This window comes from Labrus mixtus, chromosome 8 (genome assembly GCF_963584025.1).
Source record: "Labrus mixtus chromosome 8, fLabMix1.1, whole genome shotgun sequence".
NCBI lineage: Eukaryota > Metazoa > Chordata > Actinopteri > Labriformes > Labridae > Labrus > Labrus mixtus.
This window is the reverse complement of record NC_083619.1, coordinates 5,579,824-5,600,121: the sequence shown is the minus strand read 5'-3', so window position 1 is coordinate 5,600,121 and position 20,298 is coordinate 5,579,824. Positions and strand designations below refer to the sequence as shown.

Below are 20,298 nucleotides of genomic sequence, written 5' to 3'. Positions count from 1 at the left end.
ATCAAACACATGTAGTTTATTATGTATGTTATGTCCTGACATTGGCTTAGTTTTGATTGCACTCCGTGATACTTTGTATTTTTTTGTTTTAAACACACCTTAACTTCCCTCTGAGGTAAACTCTCGGCTCAAACAGTCGCTGAAGCGTTAAGAGGAGAGCTCTGTGATTGGCTGTGACTGCCACACACTTGAACATGCTTGTAAGCTGTAACAGTTGAAATTGTGGAATGTACCTTTAAGACATACTGTGTTGCTTAGTTACTAGGGGGAGGGCTAGATGGTGCAACATCGACCTAGAAGCCGTACAACTGGGCTTTGTAAGGTCGATGTGTAGTTTGTAATAAAAGACGAGCATTGTGGAAACCCCGGACACGTGTAGTTGCGCACTTTTGGCTAGAGTCTGTTGTCTCTCAACTGGAAGGTGGGGGGTTCGATCCCCAGCTCCTGCAGCCAGATGTCCGATGTGTCCTTGGGCAAGACACTTAAACCTAAATTGCTCTTGCTGCTTTATTGGTGGTGTATGCATGTGTATGAGTAGTCAGAAGACGAGAAAACCGCTATACAACCTCAAGTCAGTTTACCATTTTGACCATTTGTGTTTGGCTTTAAAGATTAGTTGGAGCCGTGCTTCTGCCATGGACGGATGCCTGTGACCAGAGCTCCTATTTTCCTTTTGCCTCTCAACTCAACAGTGATGTGAGGGTTTGTGTGTGGACACTATTTTGCTCATGTATGAAAAATAGAAGAGGTACAACTGGGCTTTGTAAGGTTGATGTGTAGCTTCAAATAAACAGTGAGCATTGTGGAAACCCCAGACACGTTTGCGCACTTTTAGCTAACTTATTGTCTCCAATGTTCTACAAAACACCATAAACCAAGAGACACCGACCCAAACCGTTACTTAGGACATATACTGTATAAAAAAGAAATCTGCAAACTGAAAATGACTTTACTGTGGCATGATTTTGAGGGAACAATGTCTTTTGAATGTAGCTTTCTCAGGTCCGCGATGCAAGCACACGAGAAGCTACATGCTAAAATTCTTAGCTCACATTAAAGTCTGAGTAATGTCATTTTCAGTGTACGGCAGAGTATTTTCTTTCTGTTTGTATGTCCCTGCAACCAGCCGGCACCTATGTCATTTGGCTGTGCATGGGGGGTCCTGTTTATCCTTAATTGTTTGTATTATGCTGGTAAGAGCATCACAGCTGGATCAGGCCTCCAAAGTTTGACTGATGCACCCTGGGTAAAACACACCTCAGGGGAATCTCCACCATGCTAATGTTATTTCTGCTGTCTCACTCAGACCACAGTGTTCTCCTTGAACCAATCAAATGTCTTCAACATGTTTGCCTGTAGGAGAGGATTGAGCTTTGACAACAAAACAGATTCCTTCCTGATCTGTAGCAGCTGTTAATGCTTTCATTTGGAGCGCTAGCAGTGCTTTCAGCTCTACTTTGTCCGCAGAGATTCAGTCAGAGTGATATTTAATCTTCAGTGTTTTCATTTTTATGAAGGGATGCTTTTTAACACCAACTATTTGGGTTTTCAGCGGCTCAGAGTGGAAAGTTTCTTCTCAGGGTGAACTGATCTCTGAATGAAGTGGTCCCCCTTCAGGGTGCTGGACGATGAGTCAGAGACTTCACACAGCTTCTCCACAATCAGGCAACAGAAAAACATCTTTATTAGATGTTTTCAGACCAAACAGTTCCAAACAGGAACTATCGACAAGGGAACTTCCCACCATGGTGACTGTGATTTCTGTCTGCGTTCGCACCGTCATGGTGATGGAAGATTCTTAGAGTGACGCAAGCCGGCCGACAGTTGCAAGAGTAACGTCACTAATGTGACACAACTGAATATATGGAGGACACCATGGTGGTGGGAGCTGGGGTTTTTGTGTTGTGTGATTGGGTTTATGGATAGAACTGAGTTTGCAAGGAGACATGCAAGCTTAGCTGAGGCACTTGAGAGAGTAAGAAGACGAGGAGCAAAGTGTCAAAATGGCGTTGTATTAAACAGTACAACAATGCCTGGACCTTGTTGTCAGCCCATTTGTCTGTGTTTTCTTTCATTTTTAATGATTTTAAGAGTTTCTACCGACTGTTTTTCCCTGTTAATGATTAACATATACAGGGGGATTTAAATATGTACTGGATTGGCTCTTGTTTTTTTACTAATCAATGTACACTGTATACTATGGACCAATCACACTCAAAGTCTCTCTGGTGCTTGGAGAGTACCTCTGAAGCAGGAGCTAAAAGTTTCCAAACAGGATTCTAGGAACTAAAATAATTCACAGTTCATGTCATGCACAATACATACAAAAGGGGATGGGGAGGAGGAGGATTCCAAGAGTTCCTAGAACTATGAAAAAGTTCCTGCGGTCCGAGAACACCTATTGATTGGCTTCTTTCCAGGCTGACCCTCTGATATGACCACGACCTGTTCGCCCAGTGTTTGCATTGAGGTGGTCATGTATCAGATAATCTCTATCTACAGAGTCTACATAGACATTTTAATTCTGTGAGTCATGATCTTCAGCATGGAAAGGTTTCTGGTTAGTAGTAGTTCATTTGTAGTCCCAGCATGATAGACCAATCACGTGTCAGCAGTGGTGCATGCAGGAGAAACAGACCATGTGACCAGACCACCTCTTCAAGCGGACTCGGGGACAGTACCCGGGTTTGTGTTCACACTGATTAGATGACCTGGACTTTGGGGTTAATAAGGATCCAGGCCCAGGTCCCTAGTGTGAAACTACCCTGAAACGCATCCAGTGAACGATCAGATCTCCATTCAAACAAACAAACTTAAAAGTTGTTTTCTTCTTGAAGAAGCAGGCAAAGCTTGACTTTTTACAAATCTGCATCATGATGTTGTTATTTCAGCAAATTTAATTTAGTGTATATTGCGAGTCAAAAAATGTCAGGCTCACACCGCTGAAGTGGAGCTGAGTTGTAACTTATAATCTATATTGTTGAATTTAACTGAGACTTAACCGATGAACGGGCATTACTCCGGGATATTATGGACCAAGAAAAGAAGGCGTTTACAATGCAGATAACACCACACAGAAAAGGAAGTCTTGCCTGGAAGTCGTTCAATGCTTACCGCTGCCTGGTGATGGACGTTGATTGCTGATTGGTTCCACAATTGTATATCAGCTGTCAATCGTCTGTTCTTCTTTTTTCAACATCTGTGCTGTTTCTACGCACTATGTGTGACTTTATGACAATGGTGGGTTCATGTTTGAAACCGGAGCGTTGCAGCAGAGACAAGGGCTTTAATTACCTTTCTTTTATCTTTCTTTATTATACATTTCTCCTCAAGGTATACACATGTCCGTCCACTGAACCTTATTGTTGAAGTAAGTTTGATCGTTGGCCCACTGACAGGACAGTAAGTATGGGTCTGGAAACCACACCCCATGAGTATCAGCTTGTCTCTGTCAGACAACTTCTGATGCTAAACAATACAAATAATCGGAAAAGACGTCCAGATGTTCCAGAGCTTCCTGATGTGAACCTACCTACCTATGACTTTCTGACAACAAATCATCAACAGTCATCCCTGTGTGAAAACACTGAAATGGTCTATACGAGTATTTTGTGTTTGCTTTAATGTCGAAGTGTCCCCATCATGTAGGAAGCCTAACATAAACTAAATATTCTAATGTGAGTGTGTTGTATAAGTTTGACTTTCAGGAGTACGTGCCGAGCTTCTGATCTCCTTTGTGTTTGTGAGGAGGCGAGCTACAGAAACAATGTTTCTAATTGTTACCAGCAGGTTTCTCCTCAATGACACAGCACTGTTCCCACAGTTACTCAGGGCCATACTTTCTGTGGAAAGAGGCCATAAAATGTTTACTGTAGATCCCTGAATCATCCCGATGCCCAAATATTAAAAAGTTAAAATTACAGACATTTAATGTTTCCAGAGAAATCCAGAAGATGTCCCTGCTTCATCTGGGATCTCTGTAAGTATGCACTCTTTTTCTTTTTTTCTCTCTCCAGCATTCTTTGGCTTCTTTCCCTGCTAATAGAGAACAGATGTTGTGAACATGTGTGGCACCATTTCTCGACTTACACCAAACAAAACGGGATAATGAACATAATTATTGTTATTATACATCTTTAAATGTCATAATATGTCGTGTTTTTTACTAGGACACAATACGTTTGTTTTCAATGCATTTTATGTCCAATGTTTTCTTCAGCTCAGGGCCTGATTCACTAAAGGTTTGTGTGAGTATAAAACATGTATAAACATGATAGCACCCGCAAACAAATGTGCAAGCTGATCTACTATCGACTCGCACTGAGGATTGGTGCGCCCTTTGCCAAACTTCCGGCTTGTAACTTGATTTTAAGGCACTCGTTCACTCTGCAGCCTTCAGCTACAATGCAGGCCTCTGTTTGATACAACAGCTGAGGCTAAGAAATGAAGCTAAGAGTATAAAAATAAAGAGTGATTGAGCACGGAGCCAAACTGGAGTACATATTGGATAGAGCTTTTACATGTTGGCCAGAGCTTTTTGAAACAGTAGACTGCAAGATCGATGTCGACCTGGCTGTGTCAAAACACTAAAAGATTTCACTAAAAGATTTCACTGCTGGTGCTTAACTTGTGCAAATGAGAGTGTGTTTCTAAAAAGCATGTGCAAAGGGTGAAAGGCATGCAAACTGCAGTGCCAAGCAGATAGGGTTCCATTTTTATATAGCCTAGTAAAAAATGTGGCACAATACTTCACCCTTCCATCTCATCCATAAAGACCAGCGCTCATTGCTACAGGCAGTTACAGTGGTGTGAAATGGCGCCACTGAGACCTGTGTATTTAATCGGCGCATTTTCTCTTTTTCTCTCTCTCCTCTTACTCAAATAAACCCAAAAGAACGGCACATTGCACTTAGCAGAAAAATTATTCTGCCTCTTTATGACATTCTGAGAGGGATTTTTTTCTAAACAGTGAAACTCGAATTGTTCAAGTCTGGCATCAAAATAAACCCGGAGCAGATGGCGGGTGCTATTTCTGCACAATTCATGGTGCTGTTAGTGGGCACGATTCATTCTGAGTGGATCTGGCCCTGTGTGTGTGTGTTTCACGACAGTGCAGTTGCATTAAGAGACCTTTAGTAGGCGCCAAACCGCACACAACCAAACTCCCACATAATGTTGCTTTAAGCTGTGACTCCCCAAGAGGTCTACTGGTCTCTTAGTAAAGCTAAAAGTAATACATGATCCCTGTTGATTTCATAAATGTATTAATAGACTCCTGTTGTTCACAATAAACAAATTATCACATCACTGTGAGTCTTTATGATTGGTTCAAACTCGGACATTGTTTTTATAAATTCAGGTTTTAATATATAAATCAGTAAAAAGTATTTCGATTGAGAGCGATGCTTTGTGTTTCTTAAGAGAAAGTGCTTTCAGAGAAGATGAATCATGGTACCTATAATGTTACTAATACATGGGTCTGATAGTTTCATGTGAAATCAGGTAATTTAATGGACGTTTGATAAATGTTTAATGAATTTGTAATTATCATGGCTGAACGGATATTGTAAATTTATTCAGGTAAAGTCAGAGTGATGGGACTGTTTATGATGAGACAGTAAATCAAGAGTTCATCAGGATTTTAGTTTTTATTTTGACCTTTTGTTGTAAAGTGTTTCTCAGCGTTACTGTTGACTTCATAGATGCTGATTTTCATTGATTAAATTACACTCAATGTTCATTTTTGATGCTGAAGTAAATCAATTACAGTTATGATTACAATATGAACAAACTTATTTTAAATTAATGTAATTATGTTCTACAATGAAGCAGACAAAACATGCTTACAGGGATGGGGGACAATGAAACTTATTTTCATTTATTCATCTCTAGATTTGACACACATTATGGACAGAGTACATTGTTGTCACCATGGTAACAACCTTATCACATTTTTACACACATAGCTACCTTGTGTGAGTAGCATGCTGGCTTCAGCTTGAGTAAGAGTGAACACAGACAGGTACGCAGACAGACAGGTCGCACTGAGCTGAGCCTTAATAAACTGAAGAACTTCTTACATTGCTGAAAGGCACACACATCGGATGTTGATACTTCTCTTCACGGCATTTCATTTACAGATGATTACTGGTAACGTTAACAAAAGCATCCTTAAATCCCCTCTCCATCTTTATATTTTGTCATGAATAACTTTTGTGTGTGTCTGAGTCTTCAGTCTTTCTGTGAAAGTTTAGAAAGGATGAGAATGTTTCCTGCCGACTTGAACTTGAGCTTTATTCCCTGTTGCCTTGACGACTGATTGAATCAGTCCCAAGTGGGCCAGTTCGAGCGTGTTTGCTTTTTACGGACTACACAGCTGGGAATGCGGGCTGCATGAGAATCTGCTCCTCAGTGACACAGAACGAGTGATTTCTTCTTGTCAGGGTTGTTGCTCATGCTTCTCTCTAATCCAGTGACTAACACGCTGAACAGACTGTTTGAAAGCAGCACGAGGACATTCAGTAAAAGCTTCAGTGAGAGGGGGCGGAGTTTAAAATGAGCTGAAGAAACTTTATTCAGCATGCAGGAATGTGGGAGGAGTCAGAAGGGAACCAAGGAGAACCTTAAACAGCTCCCCATCCACAGCTCCCTCACTTTGTGCTGCGGACCAGAAACATCCCTGTGTGTGTGTGTGTGAGAGAGCAACTTCAACATTTAACGACACACACTCCTGCTGAGCTCACACACACTCTTCAACGAGACTGAGGGAGAAGGATTCTGTGCTAACATGGCCTCTCTGAAAACTTTACTTTATCTGGGACTGTTTCTGTTTGCTGAAATCATCACTGCTGCAGGTAAGAAGACTGAACACATGCAGGCAGACAGGTACAGACAGATAGACAGGTTCATACATACAGATACAGGCAGACAGACAGATACAGACAGAAAGACAGGTACGTACTGTTACAAAAAGATAGATAGAAAGTTTTCTACAGACAGACAGGTTCATACAGACAGATACGTACAACAGTCAGACAGACAGACAGGTTCATACAGACAGACAGGTTCATACAGACAGATACGTACGACAGTCAGACAGACAGACAGACAGGTTCATACAGACAGACAGGTTCATACAGACAGATACGTACGACAGTCAGACAGACAGACAGGTGTGTACAGAAAGACAGACAGATACAGACAGTTACAGATAGACAGACAGGTACGTACAGATAGTTTTATCTTTTTTCTTCTCTTTAGCTTTTTCTAATACATTTTTAGGTTTGGTGGATTATGTCTCGTCGATCCATTATCCTTCTCTAAAGCTTTACTTTGACTTTTTTTAACATGAAGAAATCATTAGCCTATATAAAAAGGAGAGTGCGAATTAGATTATGAAAACGGTCTGATTATTGGAAACAACAGAGAATGTGACAATTCAGACAAAAATAGAGAAAGAAAAATCATTCTGGATAGTAAATGTGAAATTGACAGCTCACGACATACAACGTTAGAAAAGAGAGGATGTGCAGATGTTGAGGAAACATGTTGTTTCTGTGTGAACCAGATGTTAAACTTCAGTTTCTAAACATTGTGTAACTGAATCTCTGTGCCTGGAGTTTAGTTTTTATGATCCTGACATTTGGGCTCCGTCGAGGGACTGACTACCCGGGGCCCCTAAAGAGGAAAGGGCCGTCTATGAGCCAGAAGTAGATCTGTAGTTTGTGTTTGACTTTGAGGTCACTGAGTTTGTCAGAGTAAAGGTAAACATGTTAGAATAAATCAACATGATTCTTATCTCATTCAAAAATAACCAACTGGGAAACCGTTAAGATGCCTAAAAGTTTCAAGAGTCATTTAAACTGCAACACAGTTAAAGGGTGTGACACCGAGTTACAATAAGTCCACAGATGGAGGTCGCTGCTCTCAGAGAAGAACCTGAGACGTCAACATTAATGTGAAGGACTCTTCACACTGGCAGGATCCAGCACTTTCTACTTTCCCAGTAGATTCTGCCCGTGTGAAGGAGTCTTTTAAATTAATTAGGACAAAGTTATAATTATTTTTAAGTAGTCACGATCGCAGAATTTTAAACGTAGATATGATAGGAGAAAACATATAACAATATCAATACTTGTTTTCATACAACGGCAACTAAAACAGAAATCCTAGACATCCTATATTGGGCGATTTCTTGTTTTTAGTGAACAAACATCAACTCCTGCACACTGTCTAAATAGAAAAACAACATGGGCAACTTTTCTATGCCAAAGTGTTGACAAAGTGTTGACAAAGTGTTGACAAAGTGCTGGTCTGAACATGGATTGATTCTTCTCTTACAAACCTTTCCTATAAAAAAAAAAAAATCTTCAGTAGAAAAGCTTCAGTACTTTTTGATTGAGTCGATCATTAAAATGTGTGACATTGAAAAGTACTGAAGGAGGAAACGCTGACGACCTTAATTAAACTCTCTATGTGTAATGGAGGTGTGGTTCATATCTCAGGGTTGGCTGAGGCGCCCAGTATGAGGTCTTTTCATGGGGCGCAGAAATCCTGCAGACGCCCCGAGACAAGTCTGAACTATGAAGCTACAAGATGCATAAAAAAACAATAAGAGGAGGGCCTAGTGGTTAGCGTGTGTGTCCCATGTACTTAAGAGTAGGCGGCCTGTGTTTAAATCCAGCTTGTGGCTCCTTTCCCCGCTCTCTCTCTCTCTCTCTCTCTGACTCAATCCACCGTCCATATCTCTAAAATAAAGTCATACAAAGTCAAATATAAATCTTAAAATAAAAATAAACAGGTCTGCTGGCAGTACAGCACATTCTACAAATTACATGAAAACTATCATTTCAGACCATCAGAATCAGGTTTATTGCCAAGTAAGTTTAAAAAAAAAAAAACTGTCATATAGTGTTTTTTTGGCAGAAACAATAAACACAGATGCAGAATATGAACGTTAAAGTCTATGAAACAACACTGCTCTCACTGTCAAGGAACTTAGATTAAATATTTAAAAACTATATATACTGTATGTATATGTGCAAATGGTAGAATAAATAAGCTGTACAGTTAAGAGGTTAAAGCAAACATAGCTGCAGCAGCCAGATGCAGGAAATAAATCTGTCAGTTTATGAGTTAATGTTCTGACATCACGTCCCGGTCATATAGAGCCTCAGTCCATCAGAGTATAAAAACATCTGTTTATTTCATGAAAAGGAAGTTTTCCTAAGAATCAGAACCAGTGTTATTGTCTTGATATGTGAACACATACAGTACAAGGAATTTGACTCTGCTTCACAGGCTCTCCATATATGTACACTAATGCACAATAAGTCACTAAAGACAGCTGTGAGGTGGTAGACGTCTTAATGTCAGAATCCATGTGGTGCATGAGCGGGATGATTAGGACTCCATTTAAAACTAACTGACCCTGGACTATCTCACACTAAAAAACTGTAACCTCCTCCATTACTCATTATTTATTTAAACTGTGCAATATAATAATAAAAATAATCTGTCCATTAATACAAAATGTAATATTATATAAACTGTGCCATAGTCTTACGTGTGTATATATTGTATTATGTGTATATAGTCCATATTGTCCTCACTCTCTGCGCTTTTGTAAAGCACAACTTATTTCTACTGCTTGTGTTTTAGTCCAACTGCAACGACCAAATTTCCCTCCAGGATTAATTAAGTATTTCTGATTCTGAAATGCTAAGAAGTAAGAAACAGATTTAGATGATAGTCTGTAATATAAAACGAGACACCGTGGTGTTTGATGTTACAGAGTTTAAGTCAGAGGAAGGAAAATGTTGGGTGAGGCAGACAATAACTCGTGGAATCACTATTAGAATACATTTATATTCATGTCAGAAATAGACTGAACATACATTTGAGGAGAATCGTTCATGTGTGAGGTTTTGCCCAGTTGATCTTCATGACATCTTTACACAGTCGTGCCATTCTTCTGCTGATCTGTGGAGCTATTCCAAACATGCAGCAGTAATCAGGTCATGAACCGACTGTAGCGGTGCTACTGCTGCTGGAACTGACCAACCAATGACGCTTTTTTTTTCTTCTAGCGTGGGGATGCTTGAGTCACTAGTTTAGCAATCATAATGTTACAAAACATTCTTTAAATCAGTGGATCTCAACTGGTGGGTAGGTACCCCAAAAGTGGGTCACAGAGCTGTTTTCAGTGGGTCTTAAATGTGGGCCTGGAAAAAAAAATGGTGTCAAAAAGTCAGAGAAGCGCTTTTTAAACCTGTTTGTTTTGATGCACCTCTTTGTTCTGCCACATGTTTTTCTACCATCTGACGTCCAAACTGCCCATTTTTCATTAAATACATTTGATAGGTAAAAAGAAAACTACAATTCGGATCGCAGTTTCTCTTTAAGGAGTTGGTGGTGGGTCCTGAGACTAGCCCGGCTGAGAAACATTCTTTAAATAATACAAGAAACAAGAACAGTGAGAAAGATTCATAGATGGAAACCCCCGACTCGTCCAGCGCCCGTCCCAGAGGACACGCAGCAGCTTCATCTGGTTAGACCATTTAGAGAAGACGTTTTATTTTTTAAACATTGGCCCTATATTTGTAGGTTTTGACATCTTAATGACATGCAGGCTGAATGGTTAGATGAGGTCTAATCACACCGCTCTGTAACAGATACAGATGAGCAGCAGTCTGAAGGCTGTGCAGAGAGGGATGTAACCTCTCAAAAATAAACACAAACAAACTGCAGCTTCAAAGAAACAAAATGTACGAGTCTCTCGTTTGGCTCACGCCCAGCTGTGCTCTCAGTAAAAATCTGACTCTAATTATAATCTGTTTACGAGGAAGAGGAGGGTGGCTGTTTTCCTCGATTGTTTATCCGAGTCGTTCTACATGTTGTTTGATTTTTGAGAAAACAAAAACAGGATGTGAGAATAACGAGAGTCCGTGGCTGAGTGGAGACTAATGCTGCGTTTAATTCACAGATCCAAACTCCAAAGCGGAGAACGTTCGTTGGACATCCCTGGACTTTAAAACCATGCTGACCTGGACCACCAAAACACCTCAGCAGACGTACACTGTGAAATTCTCTCGGTGAGTTAACACACACACACACACACACACACACACACGCACACACACATTTTAGATGAACCCTGAATAAAACAAAAGGGTGATGTTGGTCGTCTCATTTTAATACTGATGTCTCTTTAGCAACCATAAAGTAAACCTGACCAGATCAGCCAATCAAATTCAGTTATTTTCTATGCCTGCATGTCATGTCTGCTGGTTAGATTCTGACATCACCATTTTCAGCATGCACACCTAAAGAGCCCGTTCAGATCAGAAATCCTGAATTAATCCCCGGTGGGAAATCCTGACAACTCAATTTCTCACAGTCATCCCTGCAAAGTCTCACAAGAGGGACATTTACAGTACCAGATCAGCTTAAGACCTTAAAGGCAGGGTTGGTAATCTTTGAAAACTGTAGCATTCCCTCAGTTCTCCGTCTACCTCCTCCCCTCTGTGCTCCCTGAAAAACTACGTCGTCTCATGTCTAATTCAGTAAAGTAAACACTAAACTTTATCATGATACATGAAAAACCAAACATGACTATTTTACTACTCACAACGGCCAACAACAAACTCACAGTATAAAGTCTGTCATCTTTGAGTGTGGGCTAGACAACGCAAGGGGTAGAGAACGTGTGGCAGACATTGGCAGACAAATTTTTACAGGCTTACAATTGCTACAGATGACGGATTTTCTTCATTCCTTTTTCAGAGCACATGAGTTATTTATTTCTGTCAGGACCTAAAGACAATTTCAAACAAAACCTTAACAAAGGTATCTGGAGAAAATTGCCAACCCATCCATGACTGATCGAAGCGGGCTCATGTGTGTCTTCATGCTCGTCTATAGGCTAATTCCGTGGCTCTGAAATCATGTACGTGTAAAAGTCAGGAAAATATGAATGTGCACGGTCCAATGTGTCTTTTGTAAACAGTAAGGATCTCTGTCGAGGCTTAAATCGAGTGTCCTAAATTTAAGCAAATATTTGTAGGTTTGACTTGTCGTGTCCCCTACTGAAGGCTTCGATGTCTATGAAATGTAATTTCCTTCCCACTGAGGGGGCGTGGTCAGGAGGAAAGGTGGTGTCAATGCGTACCCTCTGTACAGTACACACAGGAGCACAAAAAACCAACTAAGTCAGGCAGTGATGAACAAAAAGCAACCCCAGTATCCTGCGAGATAAAAAGACAGATTTTGTTGAGGGAGTCTGCTGGCTTTGAAGAGGATGATGTCACAAGATCGGACTCAGCAGAGACACTAGAATAACAATCTGAGCCAGTCAGTGAAAAAACAAAAACAATAACTTTAAGAGATTTTCATTGTCTGGGGACTTCTCCTTCAAGGATTATGTTGCAGCCGTTACGTCCTGTTTCACTGCTGCCAGCTGAATTCATTCTGACACTTTTGTGCCTTTAAGTGTCAGACGCAGATTTAAAATGACAGAAATCTGCTTCACTTAATTTCTTTTGTTAAAGTTTTAGGTTTTCAAGGGAAAACAGCAGGCTCATGAGATTTTGCACTGATTTGTACTTAATGATGATTTGAAATGTGCAAATCACAACGATTTGCACATTTCTTCACTTTGGATATCTTTACAAGCATGATGAATGTTCTTCAAAATGATGTTAAAGTACAGAAATATGACTATAAAAACAAAAGGTTTGGCTTTAGCTGAGGAGGTAAAGGGGGCTTTGCATGGAGGCCGCAGCAGGTATGTGACTGTGTTATGAGTAAAGACCCTATAAACATTGACCGAGCCTCAGTCACCTGTTTGTTTCTGAAGGGCTGATTTGGAAGCCTTTCTATTGCGATATTGTAAAAGCTGACCCTGCTAAACTTTGATCAACCTAGCGACAGACAAAGAGCTGGAGGGGAGGCGGGTCTTAAGTCTCCAGACACACCGCTACAACCAGCCTGTTTGCAGTAAGATCAGTCACGGCCCTTATCATGCAAAACTCCTATCCTTCATAAAATAAAAAGGTACAGGCACAGGTTTTAAACATGTTAATTTCTGCTGGTCAATTTAAATATGGTCCCATACAAATATGTGTATGGGACTTCCAGGTCGCTTGGACCTTGGACAAGTGGACACTTGAGGAACTGCATTTTTTTGCATTTCCACATTGGCTTCATTTTCCATCGCTGGAGGTTGCCGCTTGTTATCAGAGGGACATGCAATGCACCCATGATGCACCTTACCCCATTTCCAGTAAAAAAGCGTTTTGCAACATGGTGCTTGATACAAAGTCAAGTAATCTCTGGAATGTGTTCTTGCACATATTTAACGTCTGGGAAAGTAGAGCCTGGATCAAATAATAACCCTCTTATTGAAGAGAATTAGGAGCTGTGCTTGTTTTGGCAGTGGGGTCTCCTGCACTGCACTCCTCGGGGAGATGAATGCTCAGACTGTTTAGTAAACTGGATGGATCATCAGGGTCTCAAAAAGGAATGGCAACTTAGCGATTTATAGAACCTGGCATGGTTATGTTAAATTACATGTTCAGATGAACTGAAATAAATTTTGTGTTGTCGACAAGAGGCAACCTCCGGTCTTGAAAAATGAAGCCTATGCGAAAGTGCAAAGTTCGTCGAGTGTCCGCTTGAAGCTGGCTCCAGGAACACCGGAAGTCACACAAGCCGTTTTCACATATGCACTCCGGATAATATCTAGATATTTACAGGAGGACTTCTCCGGAGATTCTCCCGACCTAGTCGTTCACATATGCTCCTCACAGCTGGAGACCTTCCCTGTCAGAGGGGAGGGGGCACAGAGAATTTCTTGAGGTAAGACATGACGTAAAGAAACAACGCGGAAGTAGCGGCCATAGCAACAGAGTCAGCTACACGACGTTATAATGAGAATATTTTATATTGTGTAATCCAATGGAATGACAACATCCACAAAAGAGAGGAGAACAACATACTGACGAACAGAAAACATAATGCAGACATTTAATTACGTGCACGGAGATCGTAGTGGTCGCGTGCAGACACTTTAGCCAGTCACTATATAAACGTCATTCTCTTTCTATTGGCTCAAGTTGAAATCTCCAGAATATATGCGGCCGCTTTCAGACATCAGCTCACTCGGATATTCTGCGGATAAAATACTAGAGGTCTGGCCGGAGAAACTCCGGGTAAAGTCTGCGCGAAAAATGCGGCTGTTTGCGTTCACACATAGCCTAAAGAACCTCCGGGTAACCAAATCTCCGGAGTTCTTCAGGAGATTTCCGTATGTGTAAAAAGGGTTATACATACCACATTCAAAAAAGCCGTTTTCACAGCATAAATAAACATGTTTACAGCCTGGTACAAAAAAAAAGAAATAGGTCTGATTAGTTGTTGTCATCATGGGCACACACTGTATGGGGTTTGGTTTTGATTTTATGAATGATAAGTGTTATCCATAGTGAAGCGCAAAGCTGACATGATTGACAGGACCTAATGTAACGGTTCATCAAGAGGCTTAAAACCCGCCTCAGCTCCATCTCTCAGCCTGTCGGGTTGACTGAAAATTATTCTGAGACAGGATTTCCAACATGGCGGCTGCTGCTAATGAGCCTCTGGAGCCCCCTGCAGGAACAGATGGGTGACGTCACTCAGGCTTCGTCTATGGTTACCTTGTTTGTGTGTTTTAAAGATTGGAGTGATATGATTTGTGTTATTATTATAGTACTATATCTCTTGTGTCATTTGTCAGGCCTGACGGTGACTGGTATGAGCCTCATAACTGCATTGAGATGACAGCGTCAGAGTGTGATTTGTCCGCGGAGCTCAGACCTTTTAACGTGTAAGTACAAGACATGAACAGGGCTGTATGTTCTATACATATCTATATACTTTTCTCTTATCTGCATTATATGTTTGCCTTGTGATCTTACTCACGTTCATTTAATGAAATATTTTAGTATCATTTGATAAAGCTTTTAACTGCAATTTAAAAATGAACACATTCATAGCAGGGTCATCAAACGCTCCCATCTCTCATTCCCTCTGAAAACCCAAATAGAAGAATGTCTTTTTGTTGAGTTCATTTTTTTTTAAATGTGTAATGGATGAATGAACGAAGGGGGACAAACAGACAGACCTTACATTGTGGTCAACTCCTTCGATGTATTTAAAATCCCTAACGTATTTAATTTTTTTCTGTGGTGAAGTTAAGGTCATAACTGTCGATCTACCTGAAGGTCCTTATTTTATTTCAAAATAAAAGCATGGGTTGTATTCAAACAACAAGTTCTCTCAGCCTAAGACAGTACAGCAATTCAAAATAAAAGCCTAAAATGTTTTTATTTTTAATGTAAATGTGAAATCATGGAATTTAAACATGTAATTAAAAATGGGATTCATCGGGATTAAATATTGAAATATAGCGATACAGCGCTATAAAAAAAAGTGAATCCTTTGACAGCTGTAATATGTATGTATGTAATATATCTGATCCCCATCATCTGTGTGACAGGTTTTACACTGCTGACATCCTCACAGACAATGAAGACCATGACAACGACTACGGCCACGATGAGTTCCAGCACACTGAGTCCACACCCTTTAACCCTTATAGAGACAGTAAGTAGTACACACACGCGAGCATGCTCAAACATGCGCACACGCACACGCACACACACACACACACACACACACACACACACACACACACACACACGCACACGCACACGCACACACACACACACACACACACACACACGTATACACAGTTAACAGTATCCAGTCAGACAAGAGGAAATTAGATAAAATGTCTCAAATTTAGAAAAAAATACTCTGTTGCAAGTCATTCATTCATGAGTCAAAGTATCATCAAAGGCCTTAAGTATGCTAGACAGTATCTGCTGATTGTGTCAGACACAATAATCCCTACAAAGGAGGAACTTATTGCTGTAACTATTTGACTCTGAGCTTCATTCAAATTAAGCAAAACATGCGAGCTACTGCAGACAGGCTTTACTGATTTCACACGAGTCTTCTGAAAAACACATCCTGCCAATTCAGCTGTCTTTTTAAGCTGCAAAGTTTTTCTGCTCTGTCTCTGCCAGTTCTGCACGCACACTTTTCATTCACACTGAATTGTTGTAAAAAGTGACGTTTGTTCTCCAACGTCACTGGTCACGGTCTCAGTTCATGTATGGTAGGCGGCGATCGACACGCTCCTCTGCTCAGTGAGGCTAATGGTGGCAGGAATCACCCCTCACAGTACGTGCATGCGCGGTATGCATGCACGGTGCGACCTCTGGCCAAAGCCGTTTACAGGATGGTCAGAGGGGAGATGCTTGCTCACACACAGCTTGTGCATTTCTATCTGTTACTACAGTGGCTGAAAGTTCAAATAAAAAAAAAAATTCTTTAAAGAACTATTGAAGCAGATTTTTCAGAGTGTGCGTGATTGTCGCATCGATATGAAGTTGGTGGGAAAATCAGAATGAATAAGTCACTTTATCTGTAACCAGGAGTTCTGACTCTTTCCTTTCCTCAGGTAACATCAGCGCTGTGGAGTTCAGCGTGCGTGCCCTCAATGCGAGCACAGTACGGCTCGACATCACCGACACTCTGACCAGCGTGCACGAGGGCTCCAAGCAGCTCACCATCAGAGACATCTTTAGAAAAGACCTCAAGTATAAGATCATCTACTACAAGTCTGGGAATACAGGCAATGTAAAGGATTCAGCACACACACACACACACACACACTCTAACATGAAGCTCAGTTAGTTCATGAGATTGAATTATTACAAAAGTTACTACACACAATAACACAGCATATTTGACAAAAGACATGAGAAAAAAATAAATTTGAATTCCAATAAAACATAAAATTTTAAATATGTCAAATCCCAATTTTCCGATCCAACATTTTCTACATACCAAACGTTAGAACAGAAAAAAGGTTGAATTTCTCCCTGCTTCCTCCAGTTTAAAAAAAGGACAGACTAATTCATCTGTATCCAGCTGTATGTAATGTGCTGTTGTGTCTCCACAGAGAGAGAACATATCTGACAGCAGTAGGGCCGAGGTGACCAAGCTGGACGCAGCTACCAGTTACTGCTTCATGGTTGCAGCTTACATCCCCTCCAGACCAAAGAGCACCCAGCTGGGAGCGTGGAGCAGGCAGCTGTGTCAGAAAACACACGGAGAAAGCAACAGCATGCATGGTACAGACACACACACACACACACACACACACACACACACACACACACACATACACTGACCAAATCTATCATCACAGCCTGATGGACAAACCCGTCTTTCTCATGAAACATCTGTTAAGTTGAATTTCTGTTTGATGCAGAATAATTCCCCCTCTTGTTGTTTTTATCACAACATCAAATGTATTAATCCACAAAACATGTGACAGCTATGAAGACAAAACAAAGCGGAAGTGTTCCGATGCTTTGCTGCACTGATAAAAAAAAAAAAACAATAGTTAATAACTTTTTCTTAAGTCATTATAAGGAAGTTATGGTTTGGGTAAAAATAGTCCCAATTTGAGATATCCTGGCTTTTAATTAAAGGTCACATATTATCCTCCTTTTTAGCAGGTTTAAATTAGTCTCAAAACATGTCTGTGAAGTTCCTTGTTCTAAATCCACTCTGATCCTGTATTTGATCATGTCTATAAACCCCTCTATTTCAGCCCTGCTCAGAACAGACTGTTTCTGTGTCTGTACCTTTAAATATGTAAATGAGCTGTGTCTAACCACGCCCCCTCTCTGGAAGGGCTCAGGTGGCTCGGGGCTTTCTCACTCGCTATTGTTTACAGTGAGAAGGCAGACTCAGAGGGCAGAACAAACACGTAGCTGTGGGAGTGTCACCCACCTGGGGGAGGGGTTACTGCCCTTTGTGATGTCATGAAGGGAAAATCTCCAAACGGCCTGTTTGAGCACACATTTTCTGAAAAATGTGGAGCAGGTAGAAGATGGAGAGGATGGAATTTCTCATAACTGGTGGGTTTGTAGACAGGGTTTGTGTTATTGCAGTGATTCCAAATGTGGGGGGTCCAAAGTTATGACGGGGGAGGGGGTCACATAGTTTTGCACTGCTAGCAAAGCGTGAACAATTGGAAATCATTTTGTGAACTACTGTGTCATTTTGTGTTGCACAAATGTTGTGTTGCATCGGAATTTAAAGCATTGACGTCACAGAGTGACATGACTGAGCCTCTGTTTTTGTCCCTGCAGAGCTGAGTACGGGAGCATTGATCGCTGTGATCTTCGTCCTGCTCACAGTCTTCATCATCATCGTCACGGTAACCGCCCTCTGCTGCAGAAAACGCCAACAGACAGACAAAAGCCTCCAGACAACTCAGTCTCAGACGTCAGCTCCTGTTTAGTGTGTCTTTAGTGTGTGTGTGTGTGTGTGGATGGGTGTGTGTGTGTGTGTGCGCGTGTGTGTGTGCGCGTGTGTGTGTGTGTATGTGTGTGTGTGTGTGTGTGTGTGTGTGTGTGTGTGTGTGTGTGTGTGTGTGTGTGTGTGTGCGTGTGTGTGCATAGGTTCTTTCAAACACAGGGAGCTGGCGTCCTTTGGGTTTTTTCTCATTCCTCTTTCAGACAATTCAGTGTTGTTTGTTTACAGTTTATTGTGTTAAATGTTTTTTTTACTTGTTGACCTTGATGGGAAAACGTTCTGCTCGCTCTGAAGGGTCGCCTCCTCCTCTCTCAGGAGCTTCTATCTGAATTTTACAGAACAACTGAAATATTCCAGCTGAAATATTTCAGCTGTTTTCTGTCAAGGAGCTCACAGCGTTCCAAGTTGAAAGAAGTTTAACTTTTAGAAATGCCCGCCAATGTCACACCTCCTTCACTGACCAATCAAAATCAAGAAGGGGCGGGACTTCTGACATCAGCTTTGTCAATAACAGTGGCCGAGGAGACGCTAGTCTGACCTGTTTCCAGGTGTAGAGCTGCTGCTAATGTCAGGACATGGTGATATTTCCTTGAATTAAAGCAAGCATTAAGCACACATCCAAAACACACCTAACTGTCAATACCAAGGGAAGCAGAACTTAACTTTCGTAACAATAAGGATGTTGTGGGCACTGCTGACGCAGAAAGCGCTGTCTGTGGACACACGGCCTCAGTGTCTGTGTAGCTCTCGAGCTAGCGAGTCATTATCTTGGACTGACGTCATTGCTAACAGGGTTTGTTGGTTTGTGGGTTGAGGACGTCTTTGGAAATGATAAAGTAGCCTCATGATGAGTCAGCTGGACTGACGGAGAGCTGCTGTTTGAGTGACAGGCGTGATCAACGACATTCTTCGTTCATTTTCAGTCTGAGCATCAGCTGTGTATTACATATGTGAGAATGTCTCAGGAGGGCCTAGTTTCAAAATGCATTAAACACCTAAAGTTTAACACAGAAATTATTTTTTGTCTGATGTGATCTGAGTTGTCACGATTAGATATGATACAAAAAAATATATACAATTTCAATATACCTGAATTGGAACCAAAAGCTTGAAAAACACTAATCGTATAGACACGCGGTATTGGGGTCATATCAAATACTGTTGGTGAAATATAAATAGCAGAAAAATGTTTCTGAAAACGTTGCCGATGTTTTCATGGGCTTGAGTGTGCTCTCTTCCTATCACTCACGGCAGCTTTCGGTAAAAAAAAAATATGACTGAAGATCAAAAAGTTTCAGGTATGAAACATCGGAACAACCTGATGAATCTGGTTTATAGCTGCAGACAAATACACTATAGTCCCTTACATTTCATGACCTCATCATTTACCTTTCCATCCAGTGTGTGAATATTGGTTCTATCTGTGTCCTCTGAAACATGTTTTTATTTATTGTTCTCTTATCTCACCTTTCTTTTAAAGTTCTGTCTGAACAAAACACATTTAACCACTACTGGCTGAGTAAGAGGAACCTCTCAGTGTCATGTATCTGATTAAACTACAACGCCACCAGCATACAACTCATCTCTTTTAATCTGTATTCAACTGTAGTAATAATAAATTAATTACAAACTGTGTTTATAAAGCGTCTTTCATACGTTTACAAGGATTAAAAACGTCCATAAATATTATACTACAAAGCCTGAAAAGGTTTATGATATGAAAATCCAGTTCTTAAAATGTTATTTAAAGTCACACACACACCAGTGTAATATTCAAACTGGTCACTAGAGGGGGCATAAAGGTCGTGAGGAACATAATACCCCTAAGAGGCGTGCGATGCAGCCGATCTGAACACAACTGAA

The 20,298-nt window shown here is 40.9% G+C and overlaps 1 protein-coding gene across 1 annotated transcript; it reads left to right on the top strand.

Annotated features, from left to right (window-relative positions):
- Positions 1-6,637: 6,637 nt before the first annotated feature.
- On the top strand, positions 6,638-20,070 carry LOC132978671 (tissue factor-like). Its single transcript, XM_061043936.1, has 7 exons — positions 6,638-6,854; positions 10,985-11,093; positions 14,774-14,863; positions 15,536-15,642; positions 16,565-16,743; positions 17,069-17,240; positions 18,270-20,070. Exons 1-7 carry the CDS (start codon positions 6,788-6,790, stop codon positions 18,419-18,421), a joined length of 876 nt encoding a protein of 291 aa, XP_060899919.1. The 5' UTR covers positions 6,638-6,787; the 3' UTR covers positions 18,422-20,070.
- The last annotated feature ends 228 nt before the right edge of the window (positions 20,071-20,298 follow it).

What these genes read in the sequence shown, in the direction of transcription:
- LOC132978671 (XM_061043936.1), top strand. Translation starts at nt 6,788, where the DNA reads ATGGCCTCTCTGAAAACTTTACTTTATCTGGGACTGTTTCTGTTTGCT. An exon ending in GAGCTCAGACCTTTTAACGT is followed by an intron (nt 14,864 to 15,535) that starts GTAAGTACAAGA and finishes TCTGTGTGACAG; the next exon opens with GTTTTACACTGCTGACATCC. An exon ending in AGTCTGGGAATACAGGCAAT is followed by an intron (nt 16,744 to 17,068) that starts GTAAAGGATTCA and finishes GTGTCTCCACAG; the next exon opens with AGAGAGAACATATCTGACAG.